The sequence below is a fragment of the Alligator sinensis genome, unplaced genomic scaffold, assembly GCF_000455745.1.
Source record: "Alligator sinensis unplaced genomic scaffold, ASM45574v1 scaffold872_2, whole genome shotgun sequence".
Classification (NCBI taxonomy): Eukaryota; Metazoa; Chordata; order Crocodylia; family Alligatoridae; genus Alligator; species Alligator sinensis.
The window spans coordinates 2,225,076-2,249,812 of record NW_005842132.1 but is presented as its reverse complement, the minus strand read 5'-3'; the positions used below and the strand labels follow the sequence as shown (position 1 = coordinate 2,249,812).

General features: G+C 51.9%; 1 protein-coding gene across 6 annotated transcripts in view; it reads left to right on the top strand.

Moving 5' to 3' along the window:
- SPDEF (SAM pointed domain containing ETS transcription factor) overlaps positions 1–23,039 on the top strand; it is a 53,441-nt gene extending 30,402 nt beyond the window's left edge. For all 6 annotated transcript variants that reach the window (XM_006025108.3, XM_025205878.1, XM_025205877.1 and 3 more), the window contains 5 exons: positions 12,954–13,445; positions 16,596–16,793; positions 16,993–17,040; positions 17,677–17,817; positions 18,911–23,039. In XM_006025108.3, coding sequence (XP_006025170.2) covers positions 12,980–13,445; positions 16,596–16,793; positions 16,993–17,040; positions 17,677–17,817; positions 18,911–19,089 — 1,032 coding nt within the window. In that variant the 5' untranslated portion in view covers positions 12,954–12,979 and the 3' untranslated portion in view covers positions 19,090–23,039. The remainder of the gene's footprint in view (positions 1–12,953; positions 13,446–16,595; positions 16,794–16,992; positions 17,041–17,676; positions 17,818–18,910) is intronic.
- Positions 23,040–24,737: the final 1,698 nt, after the last annotated feature.

The window sequence follows — 24,737 nt, the reverse complement described above, 5'->3', positions numbered from 1 at the left end:
GAAGCCTTTTTCCTCTGAGAGAGAGACTGGCTCTCCTGGGGTGGGGGCACAGGGAGCTGGTCTGAGCTGGAGTTAGGCTGGGAGAAAGAATCGGGCAGGACCAAGCAGCCCAGCCTTGGGCTGTGCTCCTCCGCAGGCCAAGGGCTGATGAATGGGTGCCTGATGGTGACCCCTGCACACCCACCCCCAAAGACTGGAAACTGCTCTGGTCCCTCCAGCCAGCAGGTCTGCCTGGTGCTGAACCCTGTACAGTATCAGGCAGCTGGGGGCACTGGCAGACCGCAGCACTTTACAAGAGACAGCTCAAGACCTAGAAGCTGTCCAGTCTCAGCAGCGTGTGGGCTACTTGATCCAAGGAGAAGTGTAATTTAGTTTGCATGGGGCCTTGAGCTCCTTTGGCCAGATGGCTGCCTGGTCCTTCAGCTCTGATGTGCAGGTTTCTCCCTACCTGGTAGGATTTCCAGTTATGCCCTTGAGCAGAATCCAAGGCCCAGAGACAGAAGGAAAGAGCGAGGTAATCAACCCTGCTTGAGCCTAGAGCAAAAACTGAGGTTTGGGCTTAGGATCAGGTCAAGTCTTGTTTTATCTACCTTGATTTGCCTCGTATTGTAGTATCAGTGATCACTGAGCCGGCAGCCAGAAAGAACATGGCCAGCTCACTCTGGGGGAGCTGCTAAAAGGCATGAGCTTCTTCTCCAGTGACTTTTGTATCATTGGAGAGGTGGCTGTGCCGATGCACCCAGCATTTCCTACAGCAGGTGGTTTAGAGATGCAGAACCGGTGTGATGCTTTTGAGCTCCCCCACATAGCTCTGGGCTGTGGTTGCCTTGGATCTGATTTCAGCTGAGGCAGCAGAAAGCCTAGGGAAACTAAAGCAAGCTTTGTGAAACACAGGAAATGGTTGAGGTTTCCTACAGCCACACATGCCTCCAGGCTGCCCTGTCTTCTGCTTCCAAACCCTCTGCCTATTTGCTTGCAGTCATGAACAGTTGGAAGGACTTTCCAAGCATCACCCTAACCCAACACGTTTAACTGCAGATTTAATTTTTATTAATGAGCTCATTGTTTAAGGCTGGTGTGTTCTTGGCTCTCGAAGGGCCTGAACCCAATTTTGCTGGAGTCAGGACCAGAGATCACCTTGACTTGGAGCAGGCTCATCCTTACACTAATGTGCCCGTTACTCCTCAGTAGATCTCGGAGCATTTCACAAAGGAGGATAGTATTGCTGTCCTCATCCTACAGATGGGAAAACAGAAGCAGGAAGGGAAAGTGGCTCATCTGAAGTCATCCAACCAGCAAAGCCTGGGACAGGACCAGCTCTCCTGGGGTCCAGCCTGGTGCTATCTTCTATAGGCTGCCATCTCTCCCCTAGAGACACAAGGCTGCTGTTGCTTGGTTGGCAAAGAGTTGGCAGGGCCTGAGTTTGGGGCTTATCTGAGTGCTTCAGTCCAATTCCCATTGCCTCCAGTGGATCAGCTAATTCTGCAACAGCTCCCTAGAGTGACAAGGCTGGATGTTTAGGAGAGATCTGACACCAGCCCTGCCCTGAGTAGCCCCTCTGCCTCCCGGGGGCACTATGTTCCCTCTCTGGGTTGAGGTTTTGAGTCACAGAGCATGAGGAGTTTGTTCTCTGTGGGTTTGTAGCTCACTGGATGATCACAGAGCCCTGGCGGGTAGGGTGCACAGGCCACCATGTTACTCATTGCAAAGCTAGACTGCTCAGGAAGGGACAGAGGAGGAGCTTTTCCTTAGTTTCATTATCTCCCACCCACCATCATCTCAGCCAGGTGCCTTCAGAGCCGTAGCACTTGAGTAGCCTAGATTAGTATTGCGCACATGAAGGAGGCATCAACTGCTCAGCCTCATCTTGCTTGATATACCTAGAAAGTCCCACCACTGATGAACTCTCCATCCCTTCATTTAGCCATTAGTGCCTGGATAGCATGGCCCAGGTGGCAGCAGTAGTTCTTGACCAGGGTGCTTGGGATGCCTTGAGATCCCTTTATGGGTGCTGCAAAGTGCCATGCAATGTTAGCACCTCTAGGTTTACAAACATGATTCACAACATTAACCCAAAGATTTCAAACAGAAACCCATAGCTGTGGGCTTTCTGAGCTCTTTGCAACAGAAGAAGAGCTCTATTTTTGTGTAATCAAAAAAAAAAAAGAGTGAAAACTAAGAGCTGGCATTTTCTGAGGGGCAACTTGAGTCTATCCAGAGAGAGTCTAAAAAAGGCTGAGAACCACTGGGTTATAGTAACGTAAAGTCCTGTTAGGCCCAGTCCTGACATCCTTACTCAGGCAAGAGAGAGAAAGAGAGAGACCTGGATGTCACATAGCAGAACCCAGATCCCTACGGAGCTGCAGATGCTATGTGTTGTCCTCACAGCTGCTCCTGCCCAGAGGCAGAAGATGTGGTGACCTGTGAGGTGAGGGAAGGGGAGAAAGGGGCACTGTCCCTTATTCTCAGCCTTGCTACTGGTGTTCCCTGCTGGGAGTGTAGGTGAATGCACTCTTTTGCTGCAAAAGGCTTCTGCTGAATTTTATTTTTGGTGGCTTGGAAAAACCACCAGATTCCACTTTTACACTGGCCTGCAGTTGTCATGTGAAATCTTGCCCCTTATGTTCAGGCAAGTGAGGCCACTGGTGAGAACTCATGTGTCACCTTGCTAGGTTGATCTTACAAATAATCAGGCATAACCTGCACAGTTTCCTGTGTGCATCATTTACAAACTTCCACTCTAGGTGTGGTTCAATCTGTCAAGCGCCGGTGAAAATTTCCCAGCAGATTAGCTCCTGGTGTGTGTATATAGAGCCAGAGCTGATTGCTTTAGCAACAGAACTGTTTATATGAGCTGTTTCATCCTGGTTAGTCCAACAGAGCTGATACAACTGGGAGTGAGAGAGCTGGTGTCAACTCCTTGTCCATCATCACCGGTGCTGTTTGCAGGTTGCGGGGTGCAGCCAGAAAGGGAAGGGGAGGTCAGAATTTCCCTTGCCCAGTCTGTTGTAACTAGCGGTGCATGGGAAGGCCTCACCTTGAGACCCAGATGCCAAGAGGAATTTGTAGGCTACCGGTTTTAGACGTTGAGATTGATCATTAGCAGTGGCAGATCAGGTTGTAGCAATGCACAGTTCTGCCAATTTATGGTCTCTCCCAGAGGTTTTCTATCTGAGCACATCTGGTCTTGTGCAGTCATGTTTCAGTGAAGAATCTCCCACTAAGTTGCGCTTCTGATCTGATCCCCGCTCAACCTCAGCTCCTGGGGAATTGGAAATAGCAGAGGCAGGATCCATTACCATAAGCAGCTAATAAAGGGACAAAGCACCAAGGAGTCAGGGGATTCGTTCAGGGCTGCAACCAGGAGGCTGGTAATGAAACTAAGCAAGGCCAATAGCAGATAGATGGTGGAATAGCCTCCACGGGGCGCATTGCTGATGTCATTTAATGCCAGGCTGGAGAAGTCCCTGGCAGGTGGGCTAGAGGGGGCGAGAGCAGGACTGTTCCCTGGGACAAGAACATGTGGGCTGTATTGCATCTCTATAGTTGGCCAGAGAAGAAAGTCTTGTCATCAAGGCAATGGAAGGGCCCTCAAGGGTTTAGTTCATGGCTTTGGCAGGCAGTTTGTTTGGTTTGGTCCTGGACAAATCACTTAACCTCATTGAGTCTCAGTTTCTCCTTCTCTAATACAGGTAGGAGCTTTCCAACCCCTGAGCAGGCTGTGAGGAGAGGCAATGACAGTATGCGGTATTTTTCATGAGTAGATCTCAAAGCAGATGATGAGCCTCCATTTTACAGCTGGTAAAACTGAGGCCCACGGGGATTAAGGGGTGTGACCCAGGGCACCTAGCAGGCCAGCTAGGAATAGAATCCAGGTCCCTTGAGTCCAAGTCCAGTACTCAAGCCACTGGAGCAGAATAGCTCTCGAATATGTTCATGCTTTTGATATGTAGAGCATCCCAGGCGATGGGAGCCTTTGAGACAGCAATGCCTCTTGGCTATGCAGTGGCTCCCTAGTTTGCCTCCAGACCAGACCCAGGCCCATCAAAAGCTGCCAGAGCCCCTCTTCAGCATCTTTGCACAAAGCTGCCTTTCACTGTCCCTACTGTGTCCTCTTTTGCATGCTATGTCTGGTATGCCTGGCTCCTGCAGGGGGAAAGAAGCCTGTCGAGTGTCAGCTCAGGTCTTTGGGCTTTGAGGAGTTTAACAACTCAGTAGTAGCTTGTGTTAAATATTGTGAGAGCAAATTCCTTAATCCTCCCTCACCTCCTCCTTTTACTTGGATATTTTGATCGGCTGTGGCTCAGCTTGTACACCAGCACCAGCTCCGTGGGCAGGGTAGAACCATAAAGGAAAGCATGTTTGCAGAGCTAGGGGAGAAGGTGGAGATGGAAGCAGAAAAGAGTTAAAACAGTACAATATTCCCCACCCCGCCTCTTGACTTCTGCTGTATTGTAGTGCTGCCCATGCTCTCTGCTTGGGTTGGGATGACCTTCTTGGTAAGTAACACACTGGAGCCAGCTGGCCTAGGAACGAGCCCGGTTCAGGGTCTGTGAACTTTGAACCCACGACTCCCATGTGCCCTGGTCATCAGTACACAAGTCTGAAAAGACCCTGGCAGCAGCAGTGCAGGAAATCTAGGCTTTCCTGGGACCTGACATGCAGCAGCCACATCTTGTCACACACCCGCACAGCCCTGGAAGGGATCTCCTAGGTCATTGGCTACAGTGACCCTCTCTCCACCCCTCTATCCCTCCAAGAGAAGCTCAGGATTAAAATGGTCCTTAGGGCCAAATCCTGCTTGCCTGAAGGTCTTGGGACCCAGTCCAAACTCCTTAGACAGCAGGGAAAGGATTCCCATTGATTTAAAAAAGCTTTGGGGCAGACACCTACTGCTGCTGTTTTTGGTGGAGCATCTCCCAGTTGGAAGGATGGGAGACCCTGGCCCCATTGCTTTCAGTAGCTGGAAATGTAGAGAGGAGGGTTGATGCTGTCATCTCCACTTTGCAGAGTGAACAGAGGTGCAGAGGGGCCCCAGGTCAGTGGCAGACCTGGGACTACAACCCACTAGAGAGACCCTCTGAGGTCTTAGTTGCCCAAACTCTGCTGAAGTTAGTGGAGCTGTGGCCATGCACACCAGGTGAGGATTGGGGTGCCCAGTGCACTGGACCACACTCCTGGCTCCCGTGGCACTTTTGCTAGTAGGATTGCAGAGGTGACCTCATGGGTGCTATACAGTATTGTGTGGGGTAGAAGTAATCTTTCAGAGCATGAGCATGGCCAGGAGACAGTTCCCCCCTGTTCAGGTGGTTATCAGCAAGTGTGGGCTACAGATAGCAGCAGTTGAATATTGGGGTGCTTACTTGCAAGGCATGAGAGATGGGAAGAGACTGGGAGAACTGATGAGGATGAGATATCCTTTCTCTGCTATAGAAAAAAATTGTAATGCAGGAGCTGGGATGACGCATCCAGAGGCTCACGGGTCTCCACAGGACTCTGGAGACCTGCATTCAGCTCCCTGCTCTGCCACGGACTTCTGGAGTAACCTTGGTCAAGTCACTCGGTCACTCTCGCTGGGTTTACTGGCCCTGCCCTACCTAAGGGGCATGTTATGAGGCTGAATACATTCAAGCTAGGGAGGTGCTTTATTGTGAGCTGACATGGTCATTACTTCATAGGCTGTTTTGGTTTGGGTAGTTAAACTTATTGTGGGGTGCTTATATATGGCAGCGATGGGCCCAAGTAAGTGTCAGAGAGGGGCAGATAGTAGCCAAGGCTGGTCCTTCTGGGTCAGTTTTGGTCTCTTCAAGACCATGACAGTTATCATATGGAGTGCAATGGCATGTGGGCTCTCTATTGCATGCATTTGTTCCATGAGCTTTGGGCCTAATCCCAGAGCTGCCTTTGCCATTAGTGGGGGAAAGGATCTGGCAGTTACCTTAAGCTCTCTCCAAGGTGCTGGGGCTGATGAGGAGGAAGCAGAAGGAAGCCTTGCTTGCTGTGTGATTAACAAGTGTTTGCTCATGCCCTGAGCTCTAATGCTGTCCCTGCAGCGGCTTGGCTTTGAGAAACAGAGGGATTGGTGGGGGATGGCAGGGGAGCTGCAGCTAACTTCTAGCATGAATGAAAGGTCAGAGGCTGAAGATATGTGGGAGGCTGGAGGTGAAGAAGGGAAGGAGGAGAAAAAGAAATGAAAGGGAATAATGGAAGGGAGGGAGGGAAGACATGCAGGGAGGAGAGATGGAAGTGAGGGGGAGGCAGGAGGAGGTGGGGGGAATGTGAGACGAAAGCAAAGCAGAGAGCAAGGGGAAGAAGTGCAAGGCTTAGACCATGAGAACCCAAGCCCCGGTCAGGGAGGGACACGAGCCAGGAAAGCTGCCCTTTTCTCCTTGGCCAGTCCCTCCTCCTGTTATCGCAACAAGTCTTTCTCAGAGCAGCTTCTTAGAATAAACACTTCCCCACCTAGCCCATAAAGGCCTCGACCGCAGCAGCAGCCTCCATGCCAAAGCCAGAGAAAATCAAACAAAGGTCCCCACCCTTGGACTACAGCACATTTTGTTAAGTGATTACTCAGGCTTTGCCGTCCCACAGCCCAGCGGTTCTGTCCATGGCCAGGCTGGTTCCCAGGGGCTCTGGCCTTTTGCTTCCCACGATGGGAGGAGGTCCCACTGTTGGGCCTGTGGAGGGTGGTGGAAACCAAGGTGGCTCTGATTGCGTAGGGAGGTGTTTCACCTCAGGCTTGGCAGCGTCTCCTGCATCGCTTTGGCTGCAGCTCTACTTGCTTGGCTTCTTGTTTTCTGTTAGCGATTTTGGTGACTGGGAACATGACTCCAGGCAATAAATCACCTTTGTACAGTGCCTGCTTTATGAGAGCCTTAGGTCAGGGCCTGCCTTCTAGTTCAGAGGGTGAAGTTCACCTCACTGCACATGAGCACAGGCACAGGTCATTCTTCCCCCATGGATGCTGGAGCCCCATTCTCATTGTATCCAGCACTTTTGCAGGGGAAAAGTTGCCATCAGAAGTCAGTGTTGCTCCACTGACTTTACTGGAGCTCTCTTCTGAGAGGATGGCCCTTTTTTCTCTCTCATTTATGCCCTCTGAGGGTCTGGTCTGCAGGTTAGGGGGTGATATGGAGCACAAGGTGCTTCACTGTGGGTAGGATCTGGGAGGAATGGGCAGCTCCAAGCATTCTTGGTGCCAGGACCATTGCAAAGTGCATCTGACTCTGCTGGACCTGAGCCACAGGCTTTTTGTCCCAACTGGTGCTTGTGTGAGGTCTGGGAGAGCTGTTATGTGTGGGGGGACGGTACTACAAGCAGAGTGCTCCATGCCACGTCTCAGGGGGTTGATTTAGCTAAAGGTATTGCGGGGACTTCAATCGAGAGTTGGCAGAAGAAAGGGGAAGATGGATCTGGAGGAACAACCCACGAGTGAGATGGGTCTCAGGCTTGCCCATTGTACTAGGGCCCAGGGATCTAGCCTGCTCTCCATCTGACTTATTTCTTTCTCTCTCTGCTGGGAAGGAAGGTGGGGCTGAGATCTAATCCCATTTCCAAGAAAAACCAAAGTCCAAGATTTGCAAAAGCTTTCTCAGGGCCCAGGCCTCGCAAGCTGTTACCATTTCCCTTTTGTGCTGGGGCCAGCATGAGGCTGGATTTACGGCTGATCTGCTCAACTCCTCATCTAATCCAGAGCAAATAAACTAGAGGTTTGGAACCAGGCAGCATCTCTCAGGGAAACCTGTTGCTACGGGGGAGGTGTGAGCACCCCTGGGGGGTCTCTTCAGGCCTGGCCTTGGGTTGCCGGAGGAGAGGAAGGCAGTTTGTGGGAATAGCCTGGTGGAGGGGTCACACTGGCTCTGCAGTGGGGCTGTTTATCGGGTATTTGACCGGCAAAGCGATGGCAGGGGAGTCTATGGGCCATGGTGACATTCAAGACGCATGCCTGTTTGAGCAAAGAGCTGCAGAGCTGTCACCTCATATTTCTGTATTTCTGAGCACTACTGATGATTACAGCCCATGTCGGGAGGCTCAAGTCAAGTGGTTTTGCTTTGCTGGTGTCCGTGAGGCAGGGGCCTTACACCAGCTCAAATTATGATTGTGCGTACACGTGTGTGTGCATGTGTGTGTGAGATGCACAGTAGAATTGCCCCTTCCACGTATGAGGGTGGAGGGGTGTCTCTACTGTAGGTACTTATATGGCCCCATTACTGCAGTATATTCATATCCTAAATGTATAAGCAGAAGCTTTCTCTATCTGTAGTCAGCTTCATCCTCCTGCTAGCTCCATGCTTCTGCATCCGGTGGCCGTGACAGCATGACTAGGCCTGTGTGCAGAAGTGTTTGCCCCTGGAGAGGCCAGCCAGGGCTGGCTGGCAAATGATGCTAATGCAGGCCCATTTCTAGCATGGGGCTCCTCACCCTGGATACTCTGGTTCCTCATTAAGCAGCAGTTGGATATTTGTATCAGATGCTGTGTTACCGCGGGTGCTCAGGAGAAGGGGGCTGTAGTTGTTGGCTTGGGTGGGTGGTTGCTGGATGGCTGCAATTTCTTAGAGAGGGGGCTTTGGGGGCTGAATACTTGGGAATTTCTGCCCCTAATGATGGGAGTCCACCCTGGCCCTCGTGGAAGAACAGGTTGCCTTTCCCATAAGTTGTGCAGAGAATGCCTGGAAGTTTGGGCTTCAAAAAACCAATGTCACAAAGGAGCAGAAGAGAGCTGCGGTGGGTCTGGGACAGGGTTAGGGGCTGGGAGCTCCCACGTGGTAGTCCTAACTTTGCCACTGATGTCACGCGACCATGAGCAACTCATTTAGTTTCCCTCTGCCTCAGCCTTGGTGCCAGCAGTAGCACTCGGTTGTGTAGACTGTGTTGGCCAGGGGCTTGGAGAGGTCAGGCTGATGGCTGGTGTAGAGCCGGTGGCAGCATAACCCACAGCGTGGCTGCAGCTCTGCTGACAGAAGACAACTTCTGCTGTTTGGGGGAGTCAGTGCAGGCAACCAGGCAGCCTCTCTGCCCCCAGAGCTGTGTCCACACCTATGGGCCCAGCTGCCATAGGTAAAACAGCAGCACGCCCCAATGCCAACTTTCACGAAACAATCGCGAGACTCCCGATTTCCAAATCTAATGAACTCTAGCTCGTGATCTTGCGATACAACCCTCAACTCTCGGGAGTTTCCCTTCTGGTGTGTGTAAAGAGTGCCCAGCTGGTAAGTGGGGGGAGAGGGAAGGGACTGTGGGGAGAGCAGATCAAGGTCCCCATGGTGAGGGAGGAGTGGGGCTGGGGCGGGTCATGCTCCCAGCGGGGCACGTGCCCCCTAGATTTGTGTGCGGGGCAGAAGTGGGCTGCTGCTGTGGGCTGTGGCTCTGGACCTTGGTCAGTGCTGCCTTTGCCCTGGAGCCATGCAGTGCCATGTGCCTACTGCCCCTGGGCTGCCCCGTGAGCCCAGTGCTGGCCATGCTGCATCCTCTGCCTGCTTGGGGGCAGCAGCAGCAGGCACCTGGCATTGTGCGGCTCCGGAGCAAAGGCAGCAGGGCCCCAGCCCGCCTTTGCCCCTTCCTCTCCTCACCTGCTGGGTGCTGTCTCTGTGTCTGCCCCCCAATCCCAAGCCACAGCCTCCACAGCCCTGCTGCTGCCCCTCACTCCTGACCCACAGTGCCCTACATCCTGCCAGGGTGTGTGTGAACCTCCTCTTCCTGGGCTCCAACTCCACACCCTCAGCACCCCACACCTTCACAAATGATCCCCCCCCCCACATACTTCAAAAATAACATCTCATGATTTACATTTCAAATCTCTTGATCTTTAAGTGGTTGTCTCATGATTTTTGATACAGTGGGGGGTTGCAATACTTCTCTTTCCTCAGTCTAAGGGGCCAAATCTGATTGCAGTGGAGCTATGTTGATTTACACCAGCTGGGGTTCTGGTCCAAGGAGAATAATCTTCCTTCTCTGGGATAATTAGGAAACGTTTGCAAAGCTTGAGTGTTAAATACTGTTTGTGTTAAAATCGCTGTAGACTTTGTTGCTGGCTTCTTCAGCATGAGGAGTTTAACTGCAACAATGCAAATCTTCCAGATGTCCCCTCTTTTGTTGTTGTTTTTTTCTTTTAATCTCTTTTCTGCTGGCAGATCTGTGGTTAATGGGCCTCTGGCTTGCGGCTATTAATGACATTTAATTATCTCTTATTTACCAACCATCATTAACTTGAGGGAGCAAACATGGGGCCAGCCCATTTGCCAGAGCCAATCTTCAAGGAGCAACAGAAAAGAAATGAAATTTTCTTGGCACGTAGAAAAATGTACCAAGATAGTAACGCACAGTACAAAACACTTCAGTCAATAAGATCCCTCCTACACAAAGGATGCATTCATTTGGCTAGAAGGGCTTGAATAAACTCAAGGGATTTAATCTGTTCTATCCTTTTGCTTCCTTTACTTTCAAGAACCCAAGCGCGTATCTTCCTCATTATGTTTTCTTAGATCATTTTTTTTGCTTGCTGTCTTTTTTTTTTTTTATAATGCCCCCAGGGAAACACCGCACTGAAATCTGTCCACCCACGGATATCGTTTTTACCAAGCCCCCACACTGGCTTGTTTTCTCAGGCTCACTGATGTGTGCTGACCTGCCGGAGCAGATTGTTTTTCTTGGAGGGTCTCTGTAGAACAGGGTCCCACATGCTTGCACGTTGGGTGGTTATTGTAAGGGCGCTGGTTTGAACTGGGCACGCTGACTTGTTGCTGTAGGGCCGTGACTCTCAACCAGGGTGCTGCAGTGTGCAAACACCTTCGCGAGATAAACCCAGAGATTTCAAATAAGAATCGATAGTGGCAAAGACGCGCTGCCCTGCTGTGGGCTTTCTGAGCCTTTGCAACAGGAGGATTGCTTGATCATACTTCTGTAGTCAAGAAATGAGAGAGAGAGCCTGGTGTTTTTGGAGGGGTGCCTTGAAGCTAACAAGGGGTCTTGGAGTGCAGAAAGGTTGAGAAGCCCTGCTACAGGGCAGCTTGTACGTGCAGTGATTGCCCCTGTAGGCTTGCTGCTATGTTTGAGGGGTGCATCCTGGGAGTACCACATTATGAATGGATTTCTTGAAAGCACTGGGGGCTGCTGGCATTGACTTCTTTGCCCCTTTCCTCCCTTAATAAAAACAGAGCCCTGAATCATTTGCTTGTTTTTGCAGAAAATCTCTCTAAAAAGAGAGGCATGGGCCATGCCAACAGCTATAAAATCCCCACTGTAGGGTGGGTGCCTTGACCCCAAGGGTGCCCTTTCAACCACATGCTCATTTTGGGGGAATCTTTTCTTTAAAGCCTCCAGACTCCTCTTGGGGAATTGTCAGGTTTTCTCTTTCGATGGAGACATTTCCCAGGGTTGCCATGGAAATTCAGCAGGCTCATCCTTTTCTCTGTGGAGTCCAGGACTCCCTGCGTACGTGAGACAGATGGAAACAGGCTGTTCTAATGTGTTTTAGCAAGAAAGTACAAAGCATGGGTTGGGACTGTGCAATGCCTATTGCAAAGAACCGCCCGCTGCCCTGTGCCCTGTGGCCTGGCAAAGACCATGCCAAGGGGCCAAGGTCTCGGAGTGTGCGTGGAGGGGGTCACTTCTGGAAGGTAACTAGGGTTGATAACTAGGGTTCAGTTTATTCTCTGGCCTCTCTTCCCCTTTGTGAGTTTAAGCCAGGCTTGTCATTATTATGTAGTGCCATGGTGCCTCCGTTTTGAACCTGAATGCCAGTGGATTTCGGTGAGCTCTGGGTCAGGCTGTTAGTGAAAAGAAAGCTCATGATGGGGGCACTGGTGCAATATGAGCTGCTGTTGGGTGCAGCAGGAGCTGGGCAAACACCCGTCTGGGCTGCGTTAGGGAATTGCCACAGGGCAAGGCAGGCTCTTGGGATCTGTATAGGCAGGGTTTGCAGAGCAGGCTGAGCACTGGAAGGCTTCAGACTGGCACTTTTACAGAAATGCTTCATGAGCTAAAGTAGCTTAACTCCCACTGAAGCTATTGGGAATGAGAGGTGCCTAGAACATCCCCTGGGGTTTCTTTGTAAAGCTGGTCCGGTGCCATGCTTGGTGCCATATGAGGCTTTGAGCCATCAGCCCCATGCCAGAGTGGTGAACGAGAGCCCTCCAAACCCAGTTTAGAGGGTGGTTGCTTCTCCTTGCTATTCTGATGGCCCCTGTCCCCAGCAGTATGGACTGATTTGAAGTTGGAGGCTCTGGTAGTGAGGAGCTCTCTGTTTTCTGGCTCCAGAGATGCTTCTATCCTTGCCCCATCTCCCTCCCTGGCTGCATGATTGCAAGCAGCTGTATGTGCGAGTGCTAACGTTCATTATAGAGCTGGAGTCTGGCTCTAAATCAGTGGTGTTTGAAGTCCAGCTTCCCCTGCCAAAGCCCAGTGCATGTTTGATGTCAGTGCCTTTCCAGTGAGTGTGCTGGATCCTATCTGCTACGGAGAGCTACCTCTTCCTAAGCCGGCTTGCGGCTTCCCCCCTACCCAGCCTGTCTACCCTCCGATGGTCATAAAGCTAGGGGAGCTGTTTACCCCATACCCTGTTCTCTCCCCCCTTTGGAAAGTTACCTTTGGGGGTGGCTCTCCTTTGCACTTGATTATCAGGTCATCCCAAACTGGTCTGATTCTTCCCCCCTCCAACGCGCACGCGCGCACACAGACACACACACACACACACACACACTTCTTCCCCTTCATTGCCAACTGACCCAGAAGCGAAGGAGTCACCCTGGCCCATGAAGAGCTATTTAACCTGTTTTCATCTGGGGGTCTCTTAGGGCGTGGAGGGGCTCTTTGGAGGTTTCTTTCCCTTTAACAGGCTTAGATTTCACCCATTGTGCATGACCACTGGGCAGAAAGGCAGGCATTATCTTCAAAACCATCCTTTCTGACTGGCGCTTCTCGATGTGTTTCTTCTTCCACCCTTGTGCGGTGACCAGACTTGGAGACACACCCGTGCGGAGGGATGGGCAGCGCTGGCCACGGGCTGACCGCTCTGCCTCACAGCCGCATCGCCCTTCAGGACACCCTGCTGCTGACTGGCCTGGAGAAGCCGCCTGTCATACGGGACCCTGACACCTGCAGCTGGAGCTCCCTCGACAGCCCCAGCCCTCCAGCCACTCCCGAGCAGACCCTTCCTGCCTTCTACGTCCATTACTTTGACATGCTCTACTCCGAGGAGGCTGGCTGGGTGCCCAAGGGCCTGGCAGAAACTCTGCAGGGCAGCAGCCAAGGGGGAAGGGGCGAGGTGCAGAAGGAGCCAGAGCAGTGCCCCATCATCGACAGTCAGGGCTTTGGGCTGAGCCCTGACATGGACTACCAGGCCAGCCTTCACCTGGAGGAGCACTCGCTGGAGCAAGTGCAGAGCATGGTGGTGGGCGAGGTGCTGAAGGACATTGAGACGGCCTGCAAGCTTCTCAACATTGCAGCAGGTGGGTGCTCTTTTCTGTCCCTTGGTTTTTGCTCTCCGGCAGGGGCAGCTCAGTGCCTGGTAGGAGCCTGCAGAGCTCCGGGTTGAGCTGGGGAGTTGTCTCTCTTGCTGGCTGGCTTGGATTTAGCCAGGTGGTGGCTGGGATTCATCCTGGTCTATCTGCTCTTGATTCAGTGCAGTGGCAGGCATCCTGGACCCACACAAGCTGCTGGGGTCTCCCTATGGTCTTCGCTGACCTTTGTTTGGGTCCTAGCTGTCCCCCTTGCTGCTCTCAGCAGAGCAAGCGTCTAAGGGACTGGGCTCCCATCTCGCACATAATGGGCATCTCCCCAGGGCAAGGCTGAGACATGTTCTCAGGGGTCTGGCCCAAAACCCAGGAAAATGCCCCTCTCCACCATCAGCTTCAGCAAATTTAAGGTCAGGCTCTAGAGTTGACTGTCACTAGCTCACCCTGGGATTATGGGCAGTTGTGGAATGACAGGTAGGCTAGTAATCACCCCTCCCCCTTGGGAAAGCACTCCTATTGGAAAGAAATACAAATAAACCATTCCAGTGGTTGGCCTTGAGCAGCTGGCCACGAGTAACACGCTGACATGGCAGCATCTATTGCACCTGGATCCATTGCTGAAGCAGGGTCCAACCTTTGCCAAAGGTACCTAGAATGGTCCGCCATCCTACGAATGCTTTCTTAGGAATGAACAGATCTTTCCTATTGCCAGCATCAAGGATATCGTGGGATGTATTTCATGGAGCTGGTGGGGAAGGTCTTCTCCAAGGCAGATCAGTGCTGTGGAAAACTGTGTAAGGCTGGGTGGGGAGGGAGCAAGTTGTTGTTTTTCTGTTCCTTCATCTTGTCTGATTTCCTGCTCCGGACTTGGCAGAGCATGTGGTGGAACATGCGGTATCCAACAGAACCGGCCTCTCTTGGGTGCAGGAGAATAAAGGCTGCTTGCCATTGACGTCAGTGGCAAATCTGGGTGGCAGGGTCATAATACAGAAAACTAAGTGCAACGTGCATGAACCACAGGGCAAGAGAGTCACAGTGAGAATGAAATCAAGGCTGGTGCAGTGGCCAAGGCAGCTCGTCCCTTGGAGCCAAGTGCCCTGGAGTGATAGTGCCAGGGCTAGAGTGTTTGCCCTGCCAGTCCCATCTTGGGATAAAGTCATCCTGCAGACGTATCAGTGCAGGAGCGGGAGAGATCTGTGGAAGTGCATGGATTTGCCAAGCAGGCTGCGGTAGGGGACTTCTGGCCCTAGTCACAAAGGGGTTTAGCTTGAAGTGGGAAGGGACAGAATAATAGAAAATGGGGTTGGAAGGGACCTCAGGAGGTCACGTCTAGTCCAACCCCCTGCTCAAAGCAGGACCAGCCCCAACTACATCATCCAAGCCAAAGCTTTGTTTAGCAGGGTCTTAACAACCTCCGAGGATGGAGCTTCCACCACTTCTCTGGGTAACGTGTTCCAGTGTTTTACTACTCTTCTAGAGAGAAAATTATTCCTAATATCTAACCCAAACTTCCCTTGCTGCACCTTGAGACCATTGCTCCTCGTTCTGTCATCTGCCACCACTGAGAACAGTCAGCCACTTCAGCCATTTGCTCTTCTGATGGCTGCATCCAGCTCAGGGTCTGCGCCTGCTCCCAGGGGGATGGTGGGAGTTTTGTCACTGACTTCAGTGGGGTTAAGATGGAGCCCAAAGCATGGCCATCATGCTGAGACAGTGAGAAATTGCACCTTGTGGGTCCAGCAGCAACCCTGGGACACAGCAAACTGCCTCTTGATGGTGCCTCTCTCTGCAACGGGGTGATAAATTCAAGGCCTGCAAACCTGAACTGAAGATGGAGACTTCTGCAAATCAGGCTGATGGGAACAGTCAGTTTTAACACCTACTGTGTGCTGGTGGGAATGGCAGGTCTGCAGGTGCATAAGACCAGGGAGCAAGGAGGACGGTGCTTCATGTAGAAATATGCAGCAAGCGCAGGCAGGGAGATCAGTGGTTTGCATGAGATGCGTTTATCTGCAGTGATCAAACTGGGGTCTGTTCCTCAGCCGGAGTGAGTCTGCAGGGCTCTGGGAATTTACACCAATTGACTATCTGCCCCTATTACATACCTGGGGACATATAAAGATCCCTGTGGGGTTTTTTGCTGAGGGTGGAGCAGGGACCTGAGCTGCAGCTCCTGGCCCAAGTGCCCTTGGAGTTTTGCTGAGCCCAGAACCACCACAGGACTGTGGCTGAGTCCATGCTTCCTCCTCTACCTTCAAAGTTTGCCCTCCCTCTGGCTCCTGTGACATCTCCAGTCACCCAAGTGGAAAGAGCCACTGAGATATTAAGGCTTTAATAGTTAACACCGATCCAGGCCCGTCTCTGACAGAAATCACTGCAGGTCTTCTGAAGGCGGTGAGACCCCGCTGCCCGAACCCTTGCTGATGCCCCTCTCCTGCAGCCCGAGTAAAGCGGGTTGTCGGTCTCTCCTGGGTGCTCCGGTGGCAGACGTAGGCTCGAGGCAAAGCCAGGCTGTGTTCCCCAGCCAGGTGCTCTGTCAGAGGGCCCTGCCGTTTCCCAAACAATGGAGATGGGAACAAAGGGAATTGACAGGCAGAGGAAAAATGTATCCCTTTAGGACAACTAGCCCTTCGAACAGGTCATACTGCTATTGCTTTCCACTGCGGACGCACAGGGCGTGCACGCTCTCCGGGGAGCGTTGCTTTGGAAGGGAGCTCTCTGGCTGGGTTAGGTGCAGACAGATGGGCTCCTTGCAGCTGGGGCTGTGTGTGAAGCCAGCTTCTGATGCCTCTCTCCACCCATGGGCTTTGAGAGCTGTTGTCCGAGGTGGATGTAATGTAGTACGAAAGGGACTTCATTTCTAGGGTGCTTGGGGCAAAAAAAAAAAAAAGAGGCTGGGAGCACAGGGGAGCATAAGACCCATTGTCCTTTCAGTCCTGTATTTCTGGTGCAGTAGGTTGAGACGGGATGGGCAGCTCTCCCGCGAGGAGCACTGCTTGCCCAAGGCAGGGATGGGAGCTGCTGCTAGAAGGCAGATGCCACGCTCCCTGCTCCTATGACCCTTGCAGAGCAAGCTTTGGAGGGGAGGGGTCTTCAGGTCCCCACTCACCAGGGCCCCTGGGGGTGCATCTGTCTCTCTCTCAGACCCAGCAGACTGGAGTCCAGGAAACGTCCAGAAGTGGATCTTGTGGACGGAGCACCAGTACCGCCTGCCCCAGATTGGGAAGTCTTTCCAGGAGCTGTCGGGGAAGGACCTGTGCGCCATGTCCGAGGAGCAGTTCCGCCAGCGCTCCCCCGTGTGCGGGGATGTCCTGCATGCCCACCTGGACATCTGGAAATCGGGTACGAGCTGGCAGGTGGGGAGGGATCAGCCGGGGTACATTAAGAGCTGAAGACTCATTGGTGCTGATCTGCTCGCATGTTCTCCAGGGGTGTTTGGGCCTCACGGTTTTGTTATCTGCTGCTTGGGGCAGGTGGGGGATTCTGCTTCCCCTGCATGAGGGTCGTGCTCTGTGTCACCCCCAACCTTATTCCCTTGCAGCTGCCTGGATGAAGGAGAAAGTGGGGCCAGGAGAAGTGCGATACTGTGGTGAGTTCTCTTGGGTCATGGGCATTGCTTTCAGCCAGGAGAGGGGCCAGGGGTTCAACCATGACGTTTCCCTTTTTGGTGCAGTAGTTGCAGTTATCTGAAGCATCACCTCTCCTCTGACCATGCTACATGTGTTATCATAACTAATTATGCGAGTGGTAATTTTTACTACACTTTTAATTAGTCCCTTATAGCCAGGTTAGTAAGCCCAAAGGTGGCGATTGGCTCTGTCTCTGGCTTTTGTGACCCCATGATCTGAGCACCTTGTGATCTGTACCATGTTTGTCCCCCTGTGAGGTAGCCCCATCTTAAAGAAAGGGATTTGAGGCACAGGAAGATGAAGGTCCAGGTTGTCCAAGGTATTTGGGAGCTGAGTTCCTGTTGAAAGGCCCGGTAAGGGCCTGTCAAGGTTGCACAGGAAACTTGCAGTAGACTGTGGTTCTGTGAGTCTCAGACTAGTGCTGTCACTGCCAGGTCTTCATCCCCGGGGTCAGTAGTGAGGACTTTCAGCCACTAAGGACCTGGGTGTGGTTTGTACCAGCAGGCTCCTTCTTGCACATCCCGTCCCCAGAACTGTCCATTCCTCTGCCGGCAATGATCAATTAACCCCTGGGGTCTGATTCCTTCCTGTTGCAGCGAGTGACGAGAGCTGGGCGGACAGTGAGGTGGACTCCTCGTGCTCAGGCCAGCCCATCCACTTGTGGCAGTTCCTCAAAGAGCTGCTGCTCAAGCCTCACAACTACGGACGCTTCATTCGCTGGCTCAATAAGGAGAAAGGTGAGCAAGACTGGTGGGGTGGGGCCTCGATCTGTTGGGGAACTCGGTCACCTCCTGTGTCCACGATAATACTCCTGGACCCCCCGCAACGACAGGTGGATGATCCATCACTGGAGCTTCCCCAGGCTCTCAGGGTCACTCCTACCACCTGTCCACATTTGGCCTGCTCTGCTCTTTTTGCACTTAGACAATCCAGCCCCAGTTCATATTGGTACAGGCAAGGTCAGACCGGGCCCTAAGCTGAGGGTACATCTCTGTAGGGTGGAGCAGTGTGGTGTACCTATCATTTCCTTAGCTGCATACAGTGATGCTGATCCCAGTTCTTTGTCTGTTGCTCACACTGTAGGAAGCATCTGTTATATGCATGTTGGCAAAGGGTATAGGAGCTCTTCAACCCCACTGTTTACTTGGTAGCCTAATGCACTCAGTTGACCTTCATCATGGGGGAAAGTGGCTAGCAGCCATCTGTGTCAAGACTTCTAAAGGAGCTCTGCACTGCCTGGGTCCTGTCCATGTTTTAGCAGCATAAGGTGCTTTTGAGATGCAAGATGAAGTGCAAAAAGCTTAGGGAGCTGTTCCTGTAGTAAATGAGCCTCATTTACATTGAGTTCAGGCAAGTTGAAAGGCCCAGGAGTACACACTTACCAGAAATCAGTGTGTGCTGCGTTGGTGAGTCAACCTAGATACAAATCTAGGTGACACCCCTACCTCCACCCTTGGCCAGGAGCTGGGAGGGAAAGTGGGTTGGTTCACAGAGTTGCTGGGAAACTTGTCCCTCATTTCCCTTCTCTAACTTCCTTCCCTGAACCGAGGTGCCAGTCACAATCTGGAGGCTTTCTTTTATTATCTGTATTCCAGCACTGCTCTACAGCCTGCTCCCATTGTGCTCGGAGCTGTATCTGCAGTGTCCCAGAGCCAAAGGCTTTACAAGGCAGATAAAGGGTGGGAAGGGAATGGCAGCTCAGAGAGGGGAACTGGCTTCTCCAAAGGCATCCAGTGAGTGGCTGACAAAGCTGAGGGTCTCCAGAGCTTCTTGGAGGCCATGGGTCATACGCTTGCATCCTATCTCCCCATTTCCTTTCTCCCTACTTAGGTATATTCAAGATTGAGGACTCTGCCCAGGTGGCACGTTTGTGGGGGATCCGGAAAAACCGGCCAGCCATGAACTATGACAAGCTGAGCCGCTCCATCCGGCAGTATTACAAGAAAGGCATCATTCGGAAACCGGACATCTCCCAACGCCTGGTCTACCAATTCGTACACCCTGTCTGAGCGCGGGGGCTGGAGGAGGGGGAACTGACTGAGCACCTGGAGGGAGGGAGGTCTCTCTCACTGCTGCACCTCCCATGCCCTTCCAAAACCACCACCAAGAAAGACAGATGAAGCCTTGGGTTGTGCAGGAGGCTGGAAACCCAGCGAACTTCCCTGATGAACCTCAGAGCTTCCAGCCTCCCCCAAGCCACAGAGCATGTGTGTGTGGGGGGAATGGACTCACATAGATAGGAAGACACCACAACTAGCAACAACTGCCCATGAAATAGAGTGTATACATGTAATTCTGGGGCCTATGGATGTGTGTAGAGAGTCCTCTGCTCCCTCTAATGAGCTTCAGGGTTGGGGGGAGAGGCAGGCTTAGAAACTGGGTAGGGGCAAGGGATGCAGCCTGGAAGAAATGTCATATCAATAGAAGTGACCTGACCATTGTGGATGAGGCTAAGGTGTGTGTGGGGGGAGGAAAGGGGGTGGTTGTTAACAGCTTCTCGGACCTGGAAGTCTTTGGCTGTGTGACCTGCCACACAGCATAGCAGAGCTGCTGGGTGCAGAACCCAGGATCCATGGCCTCCAAGTCCCTTGCGCGGAGATAGGGAAGAGGCATTGATGTAGTGATCCAATAGCGGGTCTGTCCTCTCCTCTTCTGGGCAGTGGCCAGTACCGTGTGCTTTGGGGACCTCTTCGGGGATACGATATCCAGCCCCAGCTAATGTTTTGTCCTATCTCCCCTCAGTTACTGGTTGGCTTATACCCAAAAGAGATGGACAGCTTCACCAAGACTTAAGTCAGATTCAGCTTCTGCTCAGGTTGAAGCTTCCCCTTCCAGGCAGGGGACTTCTACATTATCCTGACTTTGCTTGTCCTGAAAAGTCCCCAGGGAGAAATTGTCCCAGCACTTCTCCTAGCCTGGCTCCTTCCTGGTCAGCACCAGGTCCTTGCAGGGACAGGGAAGAGGTTCACCTCCCTGCATCCACCGGGGGTCTTTCATCATGGAATAGCTCTTATCACTAAAGGCAGATCTGGAAAAGGGCTAGTGATCTATCTGGGGCCTCTTCCCTGAAGGGTCAGTCCTTTAGCCATGGTAATTCCTCCTAGTTGGTTGGTTCCAGTATTAACCAGAGGCCGTGTCACTTGGTGGGTCACCCCTTCCATGATACATCAATAGTCAAAGAATGGCTTTCACTCAGGCAATTTTCCCATCTTCCTATCCACAACCGATATGGCAATGCTCCCATAGCCATGCCCAGCCTTGCATGGTATTGCATGGCTCAGAGGGTCTCAGGGCTGTGGCAGGGCTCCCAGCCAGAAGAACCAAGGAGGCTTTTCTGGAAATGCAGATGCTAGAGAGGGGCATCCACTGCCCTGCCATCCTGGTTTGGTCTCTTGGCACCAGGGAAAAGCCAAGATGGCCGGTAGCATTTGCTGCAGTTGACAGTCTCGCATTGGTCTGGCTGCCCAAGGACACTTCATCTTTATCTTCCTGTACCCCAGACTCCCCACGTCTCACTTCCCCCTGAGAAACCCAGTAGCCCTTTTTTGCTCTGCCCCTTGGCACCGTTTTGGTACCAAGGAGCCAGATTGCAAAGCTGGTTACACTGGTGCAAACCTGGAATCCACCTTTGAGCTGCTTCTGGGATGCTCTGGATTTATGCCAGTGTAAATAAACCAGAATCGAGCCCTGAGTGTTACTCTGGGGTCAGTTATGCTGCTTACCCCAATCATTCTCCTCTTGATGTTGCTGAGAGCAGCCACAGCTGTAAAGGAAAGGAGACCTTGGCTCCTGGAGGGGATTTCTGGTTGGTTGCTGGGGACTTAGTGGAGAACCAGCGATGGACTGACTGGGCCAAACCGTGCTGATGAGCTATGATTTGAGACCAGAGCTGAAGGGACTGAACCCAGCTAGTTTCTCCTAAACAGCTGCAGTGACCATTTTCTGGTATTGTTTGTGAAAGGACAGAGTCACCCCTGTGCGGTGTTGTGAGCAAGGCTCACTTGAGAGGAAAGACAATAGGATTATACACGGCAGCCTTCTGCCAGGGCTCACGCTGACCCGAGGCTGGAACATGCTGGCACCTGGCTGCATCAGGAGGCCAGCTGGCCAAGCCGCAGGCTAGCACTGACAAGCTTTTCTGAGTAGCACGGAGTCCACAAGCCACGTGGTATGCAGGAGAGCTTGCTGGGTTGTGCTTGTACTTCCTAGGTGGCTGGGCTGATTGGCAGAGGCTATCAATCATAGGTTGATCTCCTGAGCAAGAGCAAGCTGCAAACAAAGCTGGACCCATTGATCTTGCATCCTTCTGTGCTGCTCTCCTTTCTTTTTCTTTTTTTTTGCCTTGGGGCAGAATGAAGGCACCTTAGCAGGTACCCCTTTTCACCCAGTAGCACCCCAGGGTTGGTGGCTGGTTCGAAGCAGACATCACATGCACGTCTGCAGCAAATCTGCCTACCCTGTGCCAATAACAAAGGCAGGGGTGGGGAGAGATATCAAGGTTGCTCTTGAAGGAGGTTTGCAGTGGGTAGCACAGTAGCTGGGTTGGATTCTGGTCAGCCAAGGTTCAGCTTGTTTTGCAGCATGGATGTATTCTGCCACGCTGATGCTCTGCTTGAATAAGGGGACCCACTGCCGCTGAAAGATCGGCATGCAGCCAGGGCAGTGGCCAAGTGAACTTTCCTATTGCCACTTCCGGCTTCAATCCTCCTTTGGCAGGCCCCTTTCTGTTGCCAGCAGGGGAATTTGGCCTGTACCTGATACCAGCTCATGCTGCAAAATTTGCACCTAAGTTTCAAAGTCCCCAAGACATTTGGATCTGGGCTTTTGATTCAGATCATCTTGGAGAATGAGGCTGCTTGCACAATTCAGATCAAGGTCTGGGTCCCCACACAACCGCCCTCCTCCAGAGCTACCTCTGAGCTCTGCGCCCAGTTGGGCCCTTTACTTTGCTGTTCAGACCACTGGCGATGGCTGTTCTTGTGCCGTGGGCACCTGCTTGGACAAAGTCCCTCCCAAACTTGTGTCCCTTTAGTCATTACATAGGACCTTTTTTGACTGCCATTCTTGTACATGTTTTAAAGGGATTTTTTTTTAAACATCTCTCCGGGTTTCTCCCAGGGGAAAAATAAATCAACGGAAGCTCACAGGCTTATGAAATAGAACTTGGACTGCCAGCCAAGGGACTGTTTGAACTGTACATTTCATAACAGGCTAAGTTACCTGGCGTTGTTGATCTTCTATATTATAATTTTTTATTTGCTTTCTTTGGGTTTTGGCTCACGAGATGTTGTGACTTCGGCTCAAACGAAGAGTCGAGAAGGGAATGGAGGATGTTTGAAATGGTTTGTGAGAGTTTAAAAGACAATATATGTGCTTTTTTTTTTTTTAACTTGCACTGGCTTCTTGTTTTGATTGCTGCCTGTCTTTCTGTTGGCTCTGTGGTGTTGATGTGTAAGAGCTGACGAGCCCTTTGCCTCCCTTGCAAATGGCATTTCTTTGCCTTGAGGCTGCGGTGCCTTTGGGAGGGAAGAGGGAAAACAGCTTCTTGTTGGCTGGAAAACGCAGTGAAGTCTGGGCCTCGTGATACTTTGCCTGGTGCGCTTGTGTTTTGAAGGTGCATGAAGCCGGTACAAGCCAGGGGCTAATGTGTGCTGGCAGAGACTCCTGGAAGCAACCCTTTCTCTGTTGTAATAATCCAGGCTCTGGGCTTTATTTGTCATGGAAAGTGTGTGTGTGTGTGGTATATGCATACACAGGACGGTGAGTAGGTTTTCATGCTTGTGTGTGTGAGCACTTGTGTGCACCTGCCTGTCCCTGTGCATGGTCCCTGCATGTACCTGTCCTCACCTGTGCAAGTGGCAAGAAGAAACAGGTGCAAAGCAGTGAGGCAGTGGAGAGAAACTCCAAGTGCTCTCCACCTAGGATTTTGTTGTACAAGGTCAGAAGCCCAAAGGCCTCTCTGTTAAGGATTTTGTTGTACAAGGTCAGAAGCCCAAATGCCTCCCTGTTCCCTCTGTCCATCCAGCCTCAAACGTAGGTCTTCTAGGTCTTGCTAGGTCTTCAGCCCCTTTCCTAGGACCTACACCTTCTGGGGTAGCCTGGGCACCCACCAGGGTTGGGAGGTAGGATCCAGTCTTTGCTACCATGTTCTTCTCATTTGAAAATGACAAACACCAAAGGCGGGAATGCCCTGAGTGTCTGTCCTTCGATGATCAAGTCCCTTTAAAGTATCTCTAGTGAAGAACCCAACATCCCTTGTCCCTCCTGAAAAATCTCAGCTCTTACGATAGATCTTCGCTTGCACCCCTTCCTCTGGTTGCGAAGGTGGTGCACTCTTGCATGGGCATTTGGGTGGAAATGCCCAGTCATCCCTTGGCATAACCAGCCCGTCTACCCAGAGGCAAAGGTCTGTCTGCCCCACTGGAAAACAGTGCCCTTACAGCACTGGGTGAGGGCACCCTCTTGCTCTGGGAGCAATCTCAGTGGCTCTTCCAAGTAACAAGGCCACACACACCGTGCATGAATAAAATAATCATTTTTATTTAGTACTGTATATTTAAGTATTCTCTATTTGTTCTTATGGAAGAAGAGGCAGCCTTGCATGACACAGATACAGTCGCTTTCTACTAGAATGTAGCTTTGCTCAAAAGTAACACTGTTTAATTACAGTCTTGAGAGCTCCCTGACCCGCTCGGGACTCCGATGGGAAACACTAAACAAAGGAAATCCTTCCTCCTTGCCTGTCCTCCCCTGCAGAGAGACATTGGAACTATATTAAAAGTCAATGGCATTATTTTAACCACTGGAAATCCTGTTCCCTTCTCTTTGAGCCCTGGAGATTCTCCCCCTTCCACAGCGCATCCAGCTGTAAAGCCTCCTAGCCTTTTGGTAGGGATTCAAACCAATGGGTAGCAAGGGAGGGTGCTGGAAAACTTCTCTTCCCAAAGACTTCCCGCAAGCCCTGGAAGATCTCTTGTGGTCCATTTTTGCCATCCAAGTGTGGACCCACTCCCTTGGGACCTGTCTGAGGTCCTGCTGGGAGACCATTTTCAAGCCCCAGTGATATATTGAGCATGTGCTGACAGCTGCCTTCTCAGGGGGGTCGCATGAGACGGCCCTAGGATAGGAACTACTGCCATTCAGTACTTGCCTGCTAAGTATCCTTGGGCTGTGCCTGGGGCCCTTCTAGGAGGAGTCAGCTCCAGCTATTCAGTGGGTGGAGGAATGGTGTTCCTATGGAGTCCCAACCCCATTCCTGGGGGCTGAATAATCAAAGAGCCAATCTTGCAAGATGCTGATGCCCCACCACTCCTACAGCCCCTGCAAGAGTTCAAGGTGCTCAGCATCTCCCTGCTTTGAGTCTTTGCTTTGTAATTCTCCCTCGTGTTTGGCTTGTTGATTCCCTCTCCGCCTCTAGGGCTTCCTGGCATCTAATGACCTCTTTAGTTGGGCAACTGCCCTGCAAAGACTGTTCACCCACAGAAGTCACCATCACCTCTGGTTCCTGCTGGCTGTGCCCAGCTACTGGAAGCGAAGCTGGCTGGCTCTGGGGGGATGGGTTGCTTGCCATTCTCTACAGAGAATAGGCCAAGCTCTCCCTAGTGTGGCTCAACTGACTTTGGTGGAGTGCCATGAAAGACGAACTTGGCATTGGCAT